The sequence below is a fragment of the Urocitellus parryii genome, chromosome 5 (genome assembly GCF_045843805.1).
Source record: "Urocitellus parryii isolate mUroPar1 chromosome 5, mUroPar1.hap1, whole genome shotgun sequence".
Taxonomy (NCBI): Eukaryota; Metazoa; Chordata; class Mammalia; order Rodentia; family Sciuridae; genus Urocitellus; species Urocitellus parryii.
In genome coordinates this window covers 8,333,541-8,355,159 of record NC_135535.1, presented here as the reverse complement: position 1 = coordinate 8,355,159, position 21,619 = coordinate 8,333,541, and the positions used below count along the sequence as shown (strand labels likewise).

Sequence of the window (21,619 nt, the reverse complement as noted above, 5' to 3'; positions counted from 1 at the left end):
AGATTGGCATATTTCTGTTATCTGTATTTTTTAATAGGGACTTGAAAAATTCAGAGCATGGTAGAATAATGGAATCATGAGGAAGGCCTGCAACCTAATAAAAATTTTATAAATATTTAGAAAGTTAGTTTCTTCTATTAAAATATTTCAAGACCTCTTATGTTGCTTCTTGTTATTTTTAAAGTTAATTTTCAGTGTTTGTAGTAATTAATGGCATTTCATTTAAATGACATTTTGGGGAAAATAAAGAGTAAGTTCTGGTTAAAATAATTGTTTAAGTTCTCTAGGGGTGTTTAAGTTTAAATAAAAAATAATTTCTTACCCTTCAATCCTAGGTGATGCAAAATTTTGACTGACTCAAAAAAATTAAAGATTTTAAAATTAATTTTAAGTAAAGGCTACAGCAAAATTTTTCTCCACTGCATAAGAATAAAATCCATAAAGTTAGGGCTGGGAATACAGCTCAGTTGGTAGAGTGCTTGCCTGGCATGCATGAGCACTGGGTTCAATCCCCAGTGCCAAAATGATAATAATAAGATCCATAAAACTAAACTCCTTGCAGTTTGTGAACATGAACACTATGAGACTAGCAGCAAAACTTGCTGGAAAGAGTTAACATTCTCAAGATCAAATACATAAAAAAGAAGCCAGGAGCTCCTTTAACTGTAGGAGGTCTGCACTCCCCATCCCGCAAGATTAGTAAAGACATCTCAAAAAACAAAGGTATGTGTAACGCACGGAAGTTCATTTTCTTTTTACAAACTGTTTTTACAAACTGCAACTTTGTATTTCCTTAAGTATGTGTGGTTGAATTTGCAAGTGGTACATTTCATTACAACAGGTTTTGCACAAAATTTTACGAAACAAACCTGCATTAGATTAAAGCAGAACTGAAATCTATGTTTTTTTCTTGCCATGTTAGGATTGATTTCCTCTTTCCTACCACAGAATCCTTCCTTGTATTTAGGTATCTGGCTCCTTAAGCACACACCATAGTGTGTGAAATGGGGACATTTCAGCCTAATAGCTAAAGCAGAATGCAAAGTGATCAAATAGTCACTACATACCACAATTTTCTACCACGATTATGAATAATGCAGAGAACTGCTACATATATCAGCAGACTGCTGTTTTATTTTTTTTTTAACTCATTTGGCACATAATATTTTTATGTTTTTATCAGGTACAATAAGATGTTTTGACTGATATACACTGGGTAAATTATCCATCACCTTAATTATTTCTTTATGGTGAATACATTCAAAGTTCTCTCCTCTATCTGGAAACAGGTGATGCATTATTGTCAACTACACTCATCCAGAATGCTTCTTTTCTAAATGTCTCTGATAGAAGCTTCCTGTACTTTCCCTTCTGCATTTTCAAGTTATTCCAGTATTAATACTCTCCCTCAGAACCTCATCCTAGTGGTTTTAGCAAAATGATTAAGACTTGTGTGACACAATGTGTGATCCACAATATGCAAGACCCCTCTTCCTATGGCTTTTTGCTTCCCCTGGGTACGAAGACAGCTAGAACTACAGCAACAGCTGGGGATCATTAAATGGACAGAAATAGCTTAGGAGACTCCAATGGTGTGTGAGTGGGGAGAGGAGAGGCTGAGTATCAGATTTAAAAAAAATCAAAAGGGCAACAGGAAAGTAGGGGTGAAGTGTAAGGAGTATATTACACTAAATTTCCTTTATACAGCTAAGAGGGTGCATGGAGCAAGTTATACTGCAGCCTAACATGCTTCCCACCTATTCTTAGATGGGTGGCTTAGTCAAACTTGAGAATGTGAGCTGAATGAAGATAGGCTTCAGTGGAAAGGGAGGGGAGTTGTGGAATCCCAAAGACTAACTAACCCCAAGTCATCCCCAGTCTGGAGGAATCACTCAGAGGAGTTGAATCAGTTCTGGAGCTTTATTAACAATAAAAAGCAACTCCAAGATGAGGTAGGAGCAAGCACTGTGAGAATATATGCCAATCCTTAAGTGGACTCAAGAGACTAGCCCAGTCCCAAGGCATCCCCTCAACTGGGGAACATCCCCTCAACATGAAATGCAGGCTCTTGGGGGCTGTTCTTGCCAGGACACAGCCATGCTTTCCCTGCACTAGCTTTTGAACCTGGCAGGCTTCTGAAGGTTGATGCAGGAATGTGCCATCTGCCTGGCCCACTGCCCGGGTATATTCAGCACATACCTGAATGCCCTAGAGGAGCTTTATTCAGATCACCCCAAGGGACTGGGCTTTGCATATCCTGATCTACGCCTTTAAGTCTGATTAGTCCCAGGATCCTTGGGTGCCTTCTTCATCCCTACACTTGCTAGGCTGTGTACTCAATTGTGTCAAGTCCTCCCTCACCAGGCTGGGGATGTGGCTCAAGCGGTAGCGCGCTTGTCTGGCATGCGTGCGACCCGGGTTCGATCCTCAAGCACCACATACCAACAAAGATGTTGTGTCCGCCGAGAACTAAAAAAAATAAATATTAAAAACTCTCTAAAAAAAAAAAAATTCCCTCCCTCCCTCCCTCCCTCCCTCTCTCTCTCTCTCTCTCTCTCTCTCTCTCTCTCTCTCTCTCTCTCTCCCTCCCTCCCTCCCTCCCTCCCTCCCTCCCTCCCTCTCGCCTGGCATGCGTGCGGCCCTGGTTCGATCCTCAGCACCACATACAAAGATGTTGTGTCTGCCGAGAACTAAAAAAAAAATAAATAAATATTTTAAAAAATTCTCTCTCTCTCTCTCTTCTCTCACTCTCTCTTTAAAAAAAAAAAAAAAAAAAAAAGTCCTCCCTCACCAAGGCATTTCTTATAATCTTACAGGACTAGTTTCAGATGGTTCCCCACCTTCAGCCTGAACAGGAAATGATTCGATTGCAGATATTATGACTGCAACTCTCTTTGGCAATAATATTTTGTAACTGTGAGACTGCATCAACCTCAGCCAGACATTTTATTTAATGAATCTAATAATTTACTAGAGAAAGCTCCAGGCTGATGGTTGGTTTCAACAAAAAGCAACTACCATACTACCCTCTCTTCTAGAATAGCTTGCTTCTTTTCTAACTACAAATCTGGCAGGAGAATATAACCATGTGAATTTCCAAACTGTAACAATTTTGTCTAAATAACTATTTTTAACCTGGTTTTTTATAAGAAGCCCAAATACCTCACTATAACTGACTGATTCTGAATATTTGAAATTAGTATAAAAAAGGGTAGAGGATACACAAAAATAAATCCACTAGACAAAAGACTTAAAAAAAAAAGAGTTTACACTTATATATCACATATAGTACATTCTGAGGCTAAATAACATCAAAAGTGAGGATACATGTTAATTAAACTATCATGACTATAACCAGTACATTTTTAAATTGAATAACATCAAAGGTGGGCTAGGGATATAGCTCAGTTGGTAGAGTGCTTGCCTCACATGCACAAGACCCTGGGTTCAATCCCCAGCACCACAAAAATCAAACAAACAAAAAAACTAAACTATTGTGACTATAATCACTTCTCAGGGTATGTAGCCTCTTAGATGAGTATATCAGCATCATTTTTATTTCTCATCAACCTTTATCAGAGTGCAATCTTAAAATTTAAAAATTAATGTCATAAAAATTTTAAATTAATCATTTATTATGTGCATGCTTTGGTTCCAGGCACAAAACAGGCAATGAGCAGGGAAATAACATTATACATTTACATAATACTTTACAAAGTTGCTTTCTAATACATATGAGATCATTTGGCCCTAGAGTTAGTTCAGTGAACATTATACCCACTATAAGTACAATGAGAGGAACTGGTTTGCCAAGCTTAGAGCAACTTGGCCAAGCTCACCACTGGCAAGATCAAACTAAGAACTTCAGACCTTGACTATCTGCTCAGTGCTAGGATACTAGCTGCCTACCATAAAAAGGCTTTTGTTCTCAAGGAATTAATCTCTGATGTTTAATATCTTGGCTAGTACTTCTCAGATATAGTAAGAATCTCTTTCCTGGTCCAACATCAGTCTAAATCTAACTCAAGATAACTTTATAAAAATAGCATTTATTAATATCACTGGACAATCAACAGATGTGATTTCTTTCTGAAGGCTAGAATTATTTATATAAAACTGAATTAGGAGAGTACTCCAAATCTGTCACTTTGGAATAAACATCACAATTGGCTTATGGACACAATACTACCCTCTAGTGTCAGGAAGAACAGTAACCATCAACAATCTCAGTAGACTAATAGCTAGTTCACACAACCCATCCATTATGCATTAAAAGACTCTGCTATGCATTTTTAAGAGAAAGAAAAGATTGAAACTATCACACACATTTAAAAATAACTACGAAACCCCCTTACGGAATTTATAAATACAGTGGATGAGAGAAAAAATGTAAAACAAATGAATGTAATCAATGAGCATCATAAGAGCTTTGAGAGTTTTCAGATAATAAATTTCCAGAGTACAAAAGGATTAGGTAAGCTTCATGGGGGCAGCAGCATTAAGCAATCTTTGAAGCACTTCATAAACTACAGATGAATAGCAAGAGCCAAGGCCTGGAAATGGGAGATACCCAAAGGTTAAGAACATAGCTGACACTCTCCTATTTAGCTAGAGCATTCAGCGGTGAAGGGGAGTAATGAAAGAAGGCTTACTGGGGCTGGAGTATTAGCTCAGAGATAGAACACTTGCCTAGTACGTGTGAGGCCTTGGGTTCGATCCTAAGCACCACATTTAAAAAATTAATTAATTAATTAATGATATTGTGTCCAACTACACCTAAAAAATATAAATATTTTTTAAAAAAAAAAAAACGCTCACTAAGGTCTAGAACTGTGATGTCCAACACAGCAGCCACTAGCCACATCTAATATTTAAATTTAACTAAAATCAAATAAAAAATTCAGTTTCTCATGTGTTAGTCACATTTCAAGTCTCAACAGCCACATTTGGCTAGTGGCTACCATAATGGATAATACAGGTGGGAACTGGGCAGTACTGTACCTAAAGGTGGTACAAAACCATTCAAAGATACCAATCTTTCATGACTGCTCACTCATCCTACTGGAGATTAAAAAAAAAAAAAATCAGGCAGAATGGATCCTTGTCAAAGTCTGGTAATAAAGAAAATAAGGATTGGGGGTGCAGCTCAGTGGTAGAGCACTTGTCTAGCATGCACAAAGTGCTGCATTCCATCCCCTACAAAATAAAATCAATGAATAAGGAAGAGAAAAACTACGAAAGAAGAAAAAGATTGTTGTTAGAAATTTATCTATAATAATAAAATATAAGAGTAAGAAGAATCATTTTCAGTGATTATCTTTATATATTTCACGGAAGAATTCTCTGTTCCTCAAATACCTGTTTCTGCCCAAAAGAATATGGGATATCCTTTATACTTTTGCTACCTAGTGCACAATCCATTTCTTCTATGAAACTTTCAAAATGACAGTGATTTTTTTAAAATAATGTGTATATTTACTTATAGAAGACATAATTTGAGTCATCTCAAGATTTAGCAAACATACAAAATTCTAAAAACAAGGTTCTAAGCACCCAATCAAAATTTAAATTCTGTTGCTTAAGGTAATTATTCTGATCCTATTCATGACAAGACTGCATTTATATTTCCTATATGGTTTTACAGCTAATGCAAAAATATCTTTCTGGATTATAAAAATCAAAGGTAGCTGCCCAAAGATGTAAATTCTGAGCCATATATTCTCTCTGCTTCTCTAACAATGTGCCCTCTAATGGGGCCGTTGTGTTTCTTTCACGTTATTTTAGAACACTTCCAGATATTAAGAGAAATCAATCGCCTCTCAATCAGGTCTTAAAACTATTCTCTCAGTAAATGGCACTGATGATCACTCATTTTCTTTTCTAGCTCCACATGCTCAATGTTTAAGTTTTTAGAAAAGTAGAATTTATGCAATCAATATAAAGACTGCAGATAAATTATGTTATGAATGGTAGGGTTTCCAAACTAGGACAATAAAATATTGACAATTCTTTCCATTCATATTTGATAGCATTTGGATAAAGTACCCACCTTCATTTTTTTTAACATCCCAGAATGTTTCTCAAAACATTAAAAAAAAAATTGAATTTTTCTCAAATTTAACACTGAACTTTTCTGCAGAACTCAAATGTGTCCATTCCACTCCCAAAGAATATCTTTTCAAGCAGTTTCAGAACATGAAAGAAGGATATTTATGAAGAAAAATTACTTCAAGATTGATATGGCCAATGTAAATTGTCTACACTAATCAAAACTGATGCACTACAAGTAAAAAGCTGTCCAGGAGTAGTTTTATTTTAAATTATGATGATTTAGAGTTATGAGACCTTATCTACTCACTTTCAGTATTTAAGAGACAGAAGAAACTGAGTCATCACCAATAGCTGCCTATTTATTTGTATAGTAGCCATTGCCAGAGTGTTTTAGTGATAAAACACCACATTTGACCCACATAAAGAGGGAAAAAATCCCACTTTACTAGAGATAAGTTTTTTCTTCCCTTTTTCCACGGTGTTAAGCTTGGCTATATCAGCTGTGCATGGAAAGAAGGAAAGGAGTGACACAATGAAATATCTTAATTAACTACTGTCCTATCAGGTCACAAAATGCACCCTACAAATACTATGTCCAGTTATCTATCTGTTGGGCATTCAATAATCTTTAAACTTTGGGAGGAAAAAAATCCAAAGTCAAGGCTTGGGTGGCTACAGAGAAATAGGAAGATGATAAAGGACAGTAAAGGACAGCAGGAAGTTTAGGAGGAAACAAAAGCATGCAAATCACGAAAGGAGAAACCCTCTAACCTTCCGGCAAACTGTGAGAAGGGGCAAGGCACACTGCTGAGCAGCTGTCCTTCCGGGGCTTCAGGACAATCCATGAGAGGGGCAAAAACCTGCAGGTGGGCTGATGAATCTTGGTCTTCTCCAACATTCTGGAAGAGATATGAGACTCCAGAGGCCAACGCTGCAAGAAGCCAGTCTTCCTTTCCTCACTCCTTAGAGAGGCCATTTATTATTTCCTGATTAGCACTGCTCTTTGGGTTAAAGTATGCACTTCATTTCTGCAGTTGCAAGAACAGCTAGATCTTGAGTTTACTCAGGGAGTGGAGCATTAAAAGCAGATAGCAGAAGGTCAGAATCAGTACATCTCCTGACAAAACATTTCTTCCTGTTAGCACTGGGCCTCCACATAGACACCTCTCTCCTCTTCCCAAATGCTAAAAAGCAGAACGGGAATGATTTCAATGTGTAGAGCTGGAAGAGGAGAGGGTTCCCTTGGAGAAAATACTCGTAGCAACCAACCAACCTCACTCACCCAAAATAGTAAACAGTTGGTTTCTCTGCTCAGAACCAAAAGGCTTCTGCCAGACAAGCAGTAAGTATCACATGACTAGGTTCCCTGTTCTTCCCACTGCCTCCCTTCCTTCTTGTGCTAAGCCTGTATCAAAGTTTTAACAAGGAGCTAAATTTCAGCACTATCTTATTTTACTTAACATTTGTGTTTTAAATGCTTACAGACAAAAGATACCAAACTGGTAGGGAGAGACCTCAGAAAGAATTGATTTTGAAAAAAGCCCTATCAGAGCACTGAAATAGGAATCATAAACATGGTTAACTGGCAAACTGCTCGATGAATGAACAAACAAATGAACACTTCTTAGCAACTTGCAAACACTTGTTAATAAAATCTCTAAAACATGTAGCTCAGTACATATTTGACCTTTTTGTTTCAAAAGCAAATGAAGACTCTAAGATGCTGGCTAGTGTCAGGGACAGTGTATTAAGACAAAAATGGCAGCCTAGAAAAAAATTGAGATTCATATTCTTATCTTGTTACCCTTTGATTTTACTCCTTGGATGTCACAGTTCCATCATTCAAACCATTGGGAAGGCAATCAGGACAAATCCACCAGCAGACTGAATTTAAAGATCTACCCAGCTGATTATAAAAACGGTTGCCACCATGACACTCACAGGCATTCTCCTAAAAGGAGAATCAGATATTAAGGCTGGTGGCACAGCTGCAGCCAGATGTGTCTCCCTATTCTTCTCCCTAAGAGGAATACATTGCAGAGGCAATGGGAGGGAAAACCACTATTGTAAGTAATTTGTTATAGTGAGAAAATAGGTAAACAATCAGAATCAAATGTGTCTGGCCTAGCATGCACAAGGCACTGGGTTCAATCCCAGCACAAAAAAAGAAGGAAGGAAAAAAGGATGGATCGATCAATCAAATGTGTCACAATCATCTGCCATGGCTCCTGTTTACAGGGCCTGCTGGGGGCACTGAGAGTAGAGTCATTCTTCTCCATCTACTCCATATATACTGTAAATTGCTAAGTATTTGTAAAATGAAGAGAGAAAAACTTGCAACAGAAACCCTTAATTAGGCCAGGCGTGATAGCATACACCTGTATTCTCAGCTGCTCAGGAGGCTGAGTCAGGAGAATCACCAGTTCAAGGCCAGCCTTAGCAAAACAAGGCCCTAAAGTAACTTAGTGAGACCTTGTCTTAAAATAAAAAATAAAAAGGGCTGCGGGTGTGGCTTACTGGGTTAAATACCACTGGTTTCAATCTCTAGTACTAAAAAAAAGGTGGGGGGTGCAATACCTTTCCCAATAAGAACATGTAAAGATTATTATTTGGTTAGTGTCAGAACACAAACACTACCAATAAATAATAATAAATAACTGGTATTGAGAACAAGGAGCAAATGGCATTTTCCAAATTACTGTGTGCTGTGGGGTGGGGGAGGGGGTAGAAAATGATAATAATGCTCCTTGCTTCAGAAGATGTTTATAAACTTAATATACAAGTCAATAATTCCATTCCTGAGTATTTATCCCAGAAAACAAAAAATATGTATATCCATATAAGAGCTATACATGAATATTCAGAGCAGCTTTATTTGTAATTGTCTAAAACTAGAAATAACATAAATGTCTTTCCACTTGTGAATGGAATAAAAATTGTGGTACATCCATACATGGAAATACTACTTAAGTAATTAAAAAGAAAAAACCCCACCAACTATTGCTATAGGCACCAACTCTGATGGATGTCAAAAGCATTATGCGAATAACAGAAGACAGAAACATAAGTCTACACACTGTATGACTAATTATTTGAAGTTCAGGAAAAGGCAAAATTCAGAGGTCTCCCCAGAGGCATGTGAAGCTTTTTGGGGTAATGGAAATATTCTGTATCCTAACTGTACTGGTATAATTTTTATCAAAACTCACTGAACTGTACTCTTAAACAAGGTTTTGTATTTTATTGTACATAAATTTACCTCAACTAAAAAAAATAACAATAACAATAACAGATTAAAGCCAAGCACACTGGTGCTTCCATGTAATCCCAGCAACTCAGGAGGCTGAGGCAGGAGGATCACATGGGCAACTTACCAAAAACCTGTCTCAAAAGGAAAAAGCACCTGGGCTGAGATCAGAATTATTTTAAAAAACAAAAAAACAACAACAACAACAAAAAAAACCCCACCAATCCAAAAAGATGGGAAGGGCATTCTAACCAAAGGAAGAGGCATGTACAAAAGCAAAAGGTGTGAAAACAATTACTTGGGGATTTGAGAATAGAAAAAGAGAAATAGAGACAAGTCATTTTGCCAGCATTGTGAAAAGGAAGAGGACAAGACCAGCAGGCTGGTTACAAGGAGGGAAGTGAGAACTCAAACTATAGTTAATCTCCAGAAACCAAGCCAGGAGGTGTTTTATTCTCATCTAAAAGGCTATATATGCAAAAAATAAACCTGATAAACATTAGTTTAAGATGTACTTTACTATATTTACAAACACAGCATATACTTAAAAATCTTTACAAACAAATGTCAGCACACTTCCATCTTCCATGCTTTACTACATACTTGCTCATGCAATAAATATTTACTAAGTGTGTATTATACATACAGTACAGGCACAGGCAAGTAAAGAGATGAACTGTCACAGCAACCAAGACAACCAGATTGTTTTTCAGTCTGCCCAAGACCTATATACAGATCATCCACCTGTCAGAAGTAAGACAGGGACAGTGTAAACTTAAGGCTGAGAATTTGCATCTGGAATCCCACAGCCCTAAACTCAAACTCCGACTCTGACCCCCTACCACCAATCTGGCTCTGAGTAAATCACTCAATCTCTCTGAGTAATCCTTTTCATACCTGGAAATGGGGATTACATCACCAAATTCATGGGGTTTTAGAAAGAATTTAATGATACAATCAATTAATCAGTATGTCTGTTATGCAGAAAATAATTTAGCAAATTGTTCCTTTTGTTGTATTGTTTAATAAAAATACTCACAGGGTAGGAAAAGGGGGAACAAGGTATTTTTTAAAAATAACTGTTTAACATTACCAAATTAATATTTTAGTGAACTCACAACTGTTTTCTCATAAAGATGTCATGCTTGGAACCTACATTCCTTTAGAATTTCTCAAACTGTTAATGTCTGCCTGCATTACATGACCTAGTAAATTAAATAAAAACCATCACCCAAAATAGGAAGCCAGTCACAGTCTCTCCCAGGATTCCTTGTTCTGATTCTCTGAGTAATACTGAGTCATTTAAAGAGCAGAGACAACACAGAGTACTGACAAGCAGCCTGAACACAAAACTGTGGAATGGAATTGCCAGAGCACACTTTGGAACAGCCATTTACCAAAAGTAGAACTTTCTGAAACAGAAAAAAAAGATGAAAGGAGAGTTTTCTAACTGGCTAAACCTTTGGGTAATCATGTCTTCAGGGAGGGGGAAAAAAAATATATATATATATATGTATGTATGTGTGTGTGTGTGTGTGTAGCATTTAATAATGTTCCTCAAGCAAAATAATTTTTGAAAAACTAAAAAGAGTGCTGCTCCCTCTAATCACATACTCAAAAATGTTTTAACCATCTTTCTAAAATAGATTTTTGGGGGATGGGTATACTGGAATCCACATGCTAGGCAAGTGTTTTCTATAACTGAGCTACATTCTCAGACCTTCTTGTCTTTGAGTTGCCCAGGCTGGCCTTGAACTGGCAATTCTGTCTCAGCCTCCCGAGTCACTGGGATTGATTACAGGTGTCTGCCACTATGCCTAAGCTAAAACAGTTTTTTCTTACAAATGATTTTGAAAGCAAGAATGGTCATTTAAAAAGATTTTGAAGGCAGACCGTACAACACAAAAAGAAAACATCTTATCTGTGACCTTAGACATTAAGGGTTGCTAAGGTTTGAATATGGTCTGAGTATGTCTCTCACAAAGGTTTGTGGTTCATGTACTAGGTGTCTAGTCACCAGTATGTGGGTGTTGAGATGGTAGAATCTTTAAAGGTGCGGCCTAATGGAAGGTGGTTAGGTCACTGGAGGAACTGCACTCAGCAGGGATTCTCATGGGACCCCAGTTAGTTCCAATGAAAGTGGATTGTTGTAATAAGAGTGAGTCTGGCCCCCAAATTCCTTTGACATCCTATCTTTCCATGTGATCTTTCCTTCTTGCACATACTCCCACCATGATTCCACTGCCATGTCGTAATATTGCCAGAAGGGCCTACAAAGAGCCAAGCAAAAGCTAGCACTATGCTCTGGGATCTCAAGAACCAAAAGGTACACACAGCTCTTTTCTTTACAAACTACCCAGTCTAGGGTATTTTGCTATAGAAACAGAAAATGGACTAAGACAAGGGCCAAACTTTACTAAAACTTATCCCCATAAATTCCCCTTTGATTTGAAATCAAGCATGTGATACTTCAACACAAACACAAGAATTTAAGAAGCAGAGGAAATCTGGACAGGATTTTAATATAATTTTTTATTCTAATAAAGTAAAAATCTATACCTGTAAACAGAAAGAATACCATACTTATATTATTTATTTCTTATTGGTGGTTTACCATCTACTTTATGAAAAATAGTGCTCTATGGATTAATCATCATAGTTCAGCCCCCAGTCTTTTTCCCTACTTAGTGCCACAGAGGACATGTTTGCTACCATGGTCTGCCACCCCACTCCCAACTCATCAATGCACAGGGCCAGCAACTAGTGAAGTTCTGAACAACCTGTGTACTCCTGCTCTGCTCATCTTGCTGAAAGGCCTCAGGTTGTACTGTGTGTCACCCAAAGGCTGCGGTCGTGGCTCAGTGGTAGAGCACTTGCCTAGCATGTGTGAGGCCCTGGATTTGATTCTCAGCGCCACAAATAAATAAATAAAGGTCCATCAACAAGTAATATTTAAAAAAAAAAAAGAAAGAAATCCCTAAAGCAAATTCTTCCTATTAGGTGAAGAAGAGCAGGGCTAATCAGGCTAGAAATCTTGTTCATTTGTGCTTCACCACTAACTGCTTGTGATTGTCCCAAAACATACAATAAAATATTTGTTCTCTGTCAATGGTTCAGATGTCACCAAACAATCTCTCCACATTATGAACTGTCAACAAAATCAGAAGTACACAGTTGGGGGCATATCAGATGATGTCAAACTCCATTCTGCTGGCTCTTTCACATTACTTCATTGATCTCACATCTTTCAAAGTACAAAGTCACCAGAGGTCCTCTGTCAAAAGGTCATCTCCCTTCGCTTCACCTCTGAAGCAAGGTCATGGTCCTGTAAATTGTTCTGCTAATTCATACATGTCCCCAGAAGTCAGAGACCCCAGATACCACACTAACCAGGGTTATATATTTCCTTCACAGACACCAATCCCCTAGTTCACATACATACAAGGACAGGATAAACCAGAGAGCCATTTAACTACATGGTGTCTATAACCAGGGAATCTAAAAAAAGCTTTAGCCCTTGGTATGGTGAGTTGGCTTGGCTTCTTTCAAAAGTAATATATTCACAATCACTTTCAATTTGGAATCCCTTGTAAATTTTCAAAATTTAACTTTTTTTGGAAAATTTAAAACATTTCATAATTTTTAAAATGTGCCACCTATGCTAACTAAAAATTCTGATGCATTCATCAACAACACAATTTTTCGTTTTTTAAATTTTGTTTTATTTTGGTGCTGGTACTTTCCTGAATATGATCTGCTTAGTGCTATGTTCGACTTCCCCGGAAAAATTGTCTCTGCAGCAAAAATCTGCCAAGAAGCCTAGGGAAAAAGGCTTTACCCAGATGCACAAATATAGTCCTAAGTATAATTTAGTTCTGTACAACAATCTCATTAATAGATATCTTAATTTGAATGCCCACATTTTTACTATAATGGAACTGTTATATTCATCTGTCCTCTGATACTGTTCGACCCAAGTTTCATTGGGATTTTAAGGAGATAGAGCTGTACTGCCAAAGAGGCTGGATTTTCTTATGGCTTATTTCTGTTAAGAATCCTAACTATAGTCCTGATTGGAATCATTTCAAAATAACAGCAAGCTAACACTTCACACCCATTTGACCAGTGGAAAACTTAAAAGATCTTATAGCATCTATACATACCAGAGAGGTAGGCAGGGGCGGGGACAGTATTCTCATACATACCTGTGAAAACGTGAAGTCTTTAAAAAACAATTTGGTAGCATTGTCTATTGAACCTAAAGATACTTAGTCCTCTTATAGAAATATATTATGTTAAACTTAATTTAAAAGGATATGGGATGTATATTGATGCAGGAAGCTGGTCAGGAAAAGCTGTAGTTCAAAGCCAGCCTGGTCAACTTAGCGAGATTCTCTATCAAAAAATAAAAAGGGCTAGGATGTAGCACTCCTGGATTTAGTCTCCAGTACCACCACCACCACCCCAAAAATAATAATAATATAATAATAATAATAATAATAATAATAATAAATCTACATATTACAGATTAATTTTTTTAAAAAAGAAGAAAAGAGAGCTACAGACAGGAGGTACAGGGGAGCAGAGAAGGAAAAAACAAACATTCACCAACAGGGGAATGTACATACAAGCTACAAAATAGTATGTAGTCATTAAAAAGGATTAATTTGAGCTGTGTCAGATGATGGAGAAATTCCATTAAGTATTACTTAGTGTTTCAGGCTCAGTGGCCCATGTCTGTAGTTGCAGTTACTGGGAAGCCTGGAGTAAGAGAGTTACTTGAGCCCAAGAGTAAGTGACCAGCCTGAGCAACACAAGATCCCCTCTATATTGAGAGAGAAAAAGAGAGAGAGAGAGAGAGAGAGAGAGAGAGAGAGAGAGAGAGAGAGAGAGAGAGAGAGAGAGGGAAGGAAGGAAGGAAGGAAGGAAGGAAGGAAGGAAGGAAGGAAGGAAGGAAGGAAGGAAGGAAGGAAGGTCTGTCTGTCTACATCCCTCAGATTGCAGATCTCTTGCCTGCAGCATCCCTCAGGGAGGGAGGAAGAGGGGGGGAGAAAAGAAAGAAATTTTCAATTGAGACACACCTTTATATATAAAGGCAGGGCCACAGGTTCCCTGATGAATGGAGTGCTTTATATCCATAGAAAGTGGCTCTGAATGTAAACACAGTTTACTGGAAAGAGACAACCCCATTTGTTCATACCAGCATCTGGACTATATTTTATTTTTTGTTATTTAGTTAATCAAACGAGAGACTAAATTTCCCTCAACTATTATCAGAAGAAACACATTTTTTTCCTAAACACCACTGTACTAATCGTAATATAACACAGTAAGGGCACACATGCCAGGTTCTATGTGCTTTTATACAATCAACAACTTTAATCCTCACACACACACAAAAAAAAACCCAGTGGTTCTGAACACAGGGCAATTATGACCATGAGGGGACATGATATGGAAATATATGGAGACATTTTTGCTTGTCACAGCTGGAGAAGATGAGTCCCAGAAGTGGAAGGCTGCAAAGGCTCCACTCACATCTGTTACACCACACTGCCTCTCTACTACCAACTGTAACAAATGTCTTCCAGCTCCTTCAATGTGCTATTTCATTTGTCCTCTCCAGGTCCTCACACAGATCACTCTGCTGCAACATCCCTCAGGTCATCACTTAAAAATCCCTTCCTCTGCAAAGCCTTCTTGCAATGTTCCCTAAATTGTTTGGATTCCCCTGCTCTGCTCTCCCATGGCATTCTGAAATATTCCTTAATAACCCCTATTTTGCTTTATTATAATTTATAATTACTTATCTGCCTTCACCAATAAATTTCAGGCTGGGAGAGGACACGAACCATGTCTGTCTTGTTCACCACTATACTCCTGGCACCTGGCACAGACTCTGGCATATTTTAGATGCTGAGTGAATAATTTCACATGACCCCTGCACCATAAAGCACCTCTCCTAAACCCCTTCCAAAATTAATTGTTTCTAAATTTTCTAAAACCTATGCTCAAATATCACATATTTTAGGCTTCAGATTTTGATTTACCCAAGCTATTTTACTAAAAGGATGTCTTTTTTCCTGTATGCCTGCAAGAAGGAGGCAAAACATTTTATGCATCTGTGCAAACTTGGAAATAACTTTCACAAACTTAGCACTTAAAAAGTAATTCTTATGGTTCTCTTTGGTTTCTCCTTGGTCTCCATGTGATCTGTTCTTCTTGCACATGCTCCTGCCTTGATGCCATTCACCCTGATTGATGTCATGTAGCCAAGGTGGCCCTCACCAGAGACCAAATCTATAAAGCCTCCTGTACTTTCAGCTTTCAAAAATTATGAATTAAATAAGCCTTTTTGTCTTTATAAAATTCTTTCTTAATGAATGTAAACAGATTGTTTTTTGTTGTTGTTTATTTGTTTTACTTATTTGGCACTAGGGCTTGAACCCAGGGGCATTTTGCACTGAGCTACATCCTCAGCCCTTTTTTATGTTTTAAGACAGGACCTCGATAAGTTGCTGAGATGGGTCTTGAGCTTGTGATCCTCCTGCCTCAGCCTGCGAAGTCTCTGGGATAAAAGGCATGCACCACTGCACCTGGCTTCTTTACAAAATTCTTAATAAATTTCTTAAAAGTAATTATTGTGTACTAAGGATTCATTTGATATTATTTTTTAAAACTACATGTAAATCTATAATTATCTCGGGGCTGGGGTTGTGGCTCAGTGGTACATAATTTGCCCAGCATGCATGAGGCACTGGGTTCAATCCCCTGCACCACATAAAAATAAAACAAAGGTATTATGTCCATCTACAACTAAAAAATATTTTTTATAAAAATTTACAATTATCTCAATTAAAATTCCAATTAAAGAAATTGACAAACTAAATAATTAGTTACTCAATGACTATTGACTTCCCACTATCTGGTGAGGGCCAAACTCTAATATTCAAGTTACTCAGTAATCCAGCTAATCATTATGATCATTATGTATTTGACACAATCTTCCAACTGTCCCACTTTTCCCATTCTAATCAAGGTGAAACCCTTAGTCTTCCTTACATAGCACACCTAGTCTGGTATCCAGATCTTTCCTTAGGATTCTCTTCCTACCTGAACACCATCTGATTCATCCTTCCTTCCTCTGACTCCTCTTGCCTATCCCTAAATCCATTTATCCTTCTTGCCTTCATTTTCCTGACCCCATTTATCTTTTCTTTCTCAGGATCTTGTGACCCCTTGTAGTCCCTGTATCTCCAACAATGTAAATTTTGTGGATATCAGAATCATTCTTTCTACTTCTCAGGAATCCCCCAGAATAAGTATCATAGTGATAAGCATATAATCGATAGTTGATAAACACTTGCTAACTAAAATAAGTCTCATGCTAGCCATGAATATGATCAGCCCTCAATCACCCATGCCAAATTCCCCAGAAAGAACTCATGGTAGATGAACCCAACTATCTCTTACAGTGGGAAAGAACGATTATATTTCTATCAAGTACTGTTTAAGCAAAGTTGCTTCCAATTTTCCAGAAAGTCATGAGGCTGCCACAAAGATTTAACCACACGACTCCTCCCTTGTCAGGGCTCAGTAACTGCTCACTTTATCAGTTCACACTGACAAACAACTGTTCAACTTTCCTCATCTATGCAACAAATAAATAAACCAAAAAAAAAAAAAAAAAACCAAGCAGAGGTAGTCATATTCCATCCTAATAGATTATCCTTTAAGCGGAAAAAAAAAATCACCCATTCTAACACTTACTGGGCAAATATCTTGCTTGTGTCAAATAAATGATTTTGGAAATGGAAAACAATGACAATATGAATAGGAATTCGAAAAATCTGTCTAAAAAAAAAGTCACCATTTACCATCTACTCTTAGCATAACCCAGAACTGATAAAGAGACAGATTCTTCCCATAGTCCACAGAGATTTGCCTTGGCCTATGGCTATTTTCCCTACAGGAAAGTTTGTAAACTCCCTCTGGTTTGCTTCTCTTTCTCACCCAGCGGGTCAAAGTTCCCTTATAACAACATACCAAAAACTGAAAAGCTAAGTTTCTCAGTCTAGATTTTTGTTTACACCTGGTAGAGAAAACTATAGATTCTATAGTTTTCTCCCAAAGGGAATTCAAAATGCCTATATTTATTTCCAGAAAAATTTTCAAATACTTTCAGTAACCTAATGGCAACAGTTTTGCTACTAAAAAATTTCCCAGTATCTTCCTGTTTTGGCAGATTCTGCTGAAATCCCCCTCCCCTTAAGGGGAAATTTGAGTAAAAACACTGACACACTGATGGCTTCAAGTTCCCTCAGGCAAATTTCCAGTTCCAGTGCAAGGCCATGAGGTTAAACATTTCTCAATGACGCAGGCTCCCTCAGAAGGAAGAACAAGAAAAAAAAAATACATATATCAAAACTTATTCTTCCCAGTGCAATAAATCAAAAGAGGCAGTGCAAAGTTCAACTATATACTTTTGCTATGCCAAGGCCTCTGGGGGAGCACAGAACCCAAATGAGAGGTATGGTATGGAAAAAGGGCAACTCCTGCAGTCTAGTCACATCGACAGGCCTCTCTCTAGATTCTGTAGCTCATCTACACTATATTAATACAGTGTATGTTTTTAGCCACTGCATAATTCATGGCCACGATAAAGCAACTAAAGCAAAGTAACTAAATTAGTGATTATGGGTTGAGGAATGAAGAAACACATGAAGTAAATCACTATTTAGGACTAAATTGTATGTTAGGTTGTGAAAGTCAAAGGAAACTACATATAATCAACTTCTCAGAGAAAGAATATAAGGTTGCATAGAGAAATCAAAATTATATGATAGGCTGACAGGATTCTTGGATCTCTAGCCACCTGCAGAAAGATAAGAGAACAAAATAAAATCAGAACTGTCTCCCAGGAACTGATTCATAGATTATAGAACTTTAAGAGTGAAAAAGAATTTAATGATTTTAGAGTTAGAAATGACAATAAAATGCCAATGATGGAAATATTGTCACATCTGTAGAGTGCTTTATTTCTCGAAGTGTTTGCATTCATTTGGCCCTTAAATAAAAATTATTATATACTGCTATGTGTTGATACCATCTGTGCTTTCAAGGAATTTCCTTCCTATGATGAGACCTGCTAGGAACAATAGATTGAAACAACTGCTCTGTGGTGGAATGTGCCAAACATAAGGAGAGCACATGAGATAGGACATGGAGATTTCCAGGGGAAGGAAGACAAACATGAGTCTCTGAAGCAGCAGCACTTGATTTGAGATTTGAAGGATAAGTATAAGCCAGCAGGCTGACAAGCACAGCAAGGAATGAATGGTCAAGGCAGAGGCAAGATTATATGCAAGAGGGATTTGAGGGTGTAGCTCAGTGGTCTAGCACGTGCTTAGCATACATGAGGCCCTGGGTTCAGTCTCTAGTACCTATCCACCCCACAAAAAGATGATACACAAAGGAATACAAAAATAAAATAAAAGGGCATCAACTACTCTAGAAACCAAAAGCTGGTCAGTACTGCCGGAGATCATGAGGTTGAAAGTGGCAAGGAATGACAAAATAGTGAGAGACCAAACAGTCAAATTCAACAGTTTTTTAAAACAAAGAGAAGAATTCTGAGGAGGAAAATAAAATGATTTCAAAGTATCTTCAGCAGCTGAATGAAGGATAGGGTGGAGAAGAGGTAGGCTTTAAGCAGGGAGACCAATAAGATGGATATTAAAATTTTTTAAAACCTACCCAGAAATGATGAGAATGTGATCCAGGGCAGTGACATAAAATGGGAGAGGACAAAGAAGAGGAAGTCAGATAGATGTGAGGCATACTGGAAAGAGGAATCAAAGGCAAGTGCTAGCTTTCCGGTTAGGGCAACTGGTGCCAAGTTAGGGAATGCAGACCTGGGGAATGGAGGCATTGGCTTTAAATGTATGAGTTATCTAGAAGTCCAGGTGGGAAAATCAGTGGGTTAACCAAATCCAGAACTCTGGGAACTAGGTCAGGGCTAAAGATAAAGGGACACACATTACTCAATACATGGTAGATGAAGCCACAGTTTGGAATAAAATTGTTAGGGAGAATATGTAGACTGAAGAGAAAAACTGTCAAAGACAAGGCTGAACACAAACTGTAAGAGAGTGAACAGTGGCCTGAAATGCAGAAGGCCAGACATAGAGAAACCGCTGTCTCTGGTTTAGCTGCCCAGTACCTTCCTTTTGGGGGAAATTCTAAGAAGAGGGAAGACAGGCCCTCCTTTCTACTATAGCAACTGAAATAATAGATACTCCTTCACTCAGCTTCCAGGACTCTAGCTCACAAATATATAACCTACATTCCGCTAATCAGATCTTCCTATCTGGGACTTCAACTACTAAGGAAATGATGCGAAGGCAGAAACATAATCAATTATCCCTGGCATTGTGGCAAGTGTCTATTGGTGGCAGTGCCAACAGCAGCAGGGATTCACTGGAAACCAGGGAAGCAGCAGTGGCAGAAAATCCAGAGAGCAGTCCTCAGAAGGCTGGTAGCACAACATGGTTTTCACTAGGCTCTGCCTTATTCAGTTTCTGTTCATTTTCTGAACTTTGTTATCCAGTCTTCATCCGTTTTCCTGGTAAGGCTGTGCATTATTCAGTACTCTTCCAATAAAATTTATTTTATGCTTAGGCTTTAGGCAAAGAACCCTGAATAGGACCAAATGAAGAGGGGACAGCATTGAATTGGGCCATACAGTAAAGAAAGATCAGGTAAGAGGAGAACTAAAGTGGGTCAGACCCACTGGATAAAGTAAATAATAGGTCACTGGTGACCCTGGTGAAATTGTTCACAAGTGCTATCTCATTCCATCCCTACAATACCTTTTGTGGAAGATAAGGAAGGTACTATATTTTAAGGATATAAAAACTGAGGCTAAAAGAGAGTAAGGTGATTGCTTGAGGTCAGGCAGCTCTTTTTACAAACCAAGGTTATCCTCAAGAAAGTTATTTTAAGGGCGCTTATTAAAGGAGATGTTAAATGACAATCCTAGTTCTCATACCAAATGTCAGCTGACACAGATGATGAATACCTATATGGTTCCAGTTTTAGTCTTTCAGCTCGCTTTGGTAATATAAAGAAGATCCTAGTAAAAGCACTAGCATCCTTGTCCTTGTAGACAATCACCTAGAATCAGACCTAATGAGGTCTCTTGCCCCCAGCCTTTCCTTGGTCACTGCTTAAAGAATACATCATCTTCTAAAAGGGACTCTTCAATTGAAAGAAGGAATCTTCTATCCCTGGCCATGAGAACCGCTGTGGGAATGAGAAGTTGAAGCTTTCAAAAGATGATGATGATTTCTCAACCTCATTCCTTTGGGATATGTCACAGCCAGGAAGGGAGAAATTGGAAAAAGCAGCTTTCACAAGCAGCCAAATCCATGTCCTAGTCCCAGGAGATAATTAGCCAATGAGGTTTTGTGGAGCTGATGTAATGCTGGCAGAGGCTAAAATTTTATGGTTGAACATGTAGCCTCTTGATATTTAGCTCCAGGACTAAAAAGGATGACATCCTGAAAAGCCAAGAAACTCATACCCGTAACACCACCACTTAGCAATCTGCATTTAAGAGTAATTTGTAAATTTTAACTGATCCATCTTTTTCAGGAATAGTTTACAAGAAGATTTGTTAAAGTATAAATTTTCTAAATCTTATTTAACTCTTTTGCTATGAAGAGAAATTCCTAAGCACCTCCAAAGAACAAAGACAATTTAGAATGCTTAGAAGTAACAAAAGAAAGAATTAGAAGAAAGAGAAGTTTTCCAAGAAGTTAAGTCTGTTTGTGGTACTTTAATCCCACTACCAGCACACCAAGTTTAGAGCTGTCTCACATCCTTATGAAAACAATTTTTGAAACTAAGTACACTAAGCCACAAGCTTTCAGGAGCACCATATATCTCACAAAAATTGTCAATCTTAACCTCAAAAGTACTCTGAGATGCAAGCAATAATTATCAGTGGACAAGAAGCAGGAGTATTAGGACATTAAAACTCTTGGTTTGACCGTAAGATTTGATCTTCAAAAAAAACACTTGACATTTTAGTAAAAATTGGTCAGTCTTAAATATGGTATAAAGATTCTCCAAAAGCCTGGACAAATCTAGGTACATTAAAAAGAAAAAATTCAAAGCCCTAATCAATAAGCTAAAATACACAGTGCCTCCAAACATTTGTTAGCCCCTTGCCTGAAATGAGACCGTTCTTGGTTCAACCCTGAGCAGAGGTGTATCTAGTGATATGGATACAAACACTGTATCTTTACAATTTCACAA

The 21,619-nt window shown here is 37.8% G+C and overlaps 1 protein-coding gene across 3 annotated transcripts in view; it reads right to left on the bottom strand.

Moving 5' to 3' along the window:
• Mrtfa (myocardin related transcription factor A) overlaps nt 1–21,619 on the bottom strand; it is a 111,806-nt gene that overhangs the window by 56,276 nt on the left and 33,911 nt on the right. Inside the window, exon 1 of one of the 3 annotated variants that reach the window (XM_026405970.2) lies at nt 6,823–7,298. The exons of the other annotated variants lie outside the window; for them this stretch is intronic. Coding sequence (XP_026261755.2) covers nt 6,823–7,027 — 205 coding nt within the window. The 5' untranslated portion in view covers nt 7,028–7,298. Of the gene's footprint in view, nt 1–6,822; nt 7,299–21,619 lie in introns of those variants that run through there. 3 annotated transcript variants of the gene reach the window in all.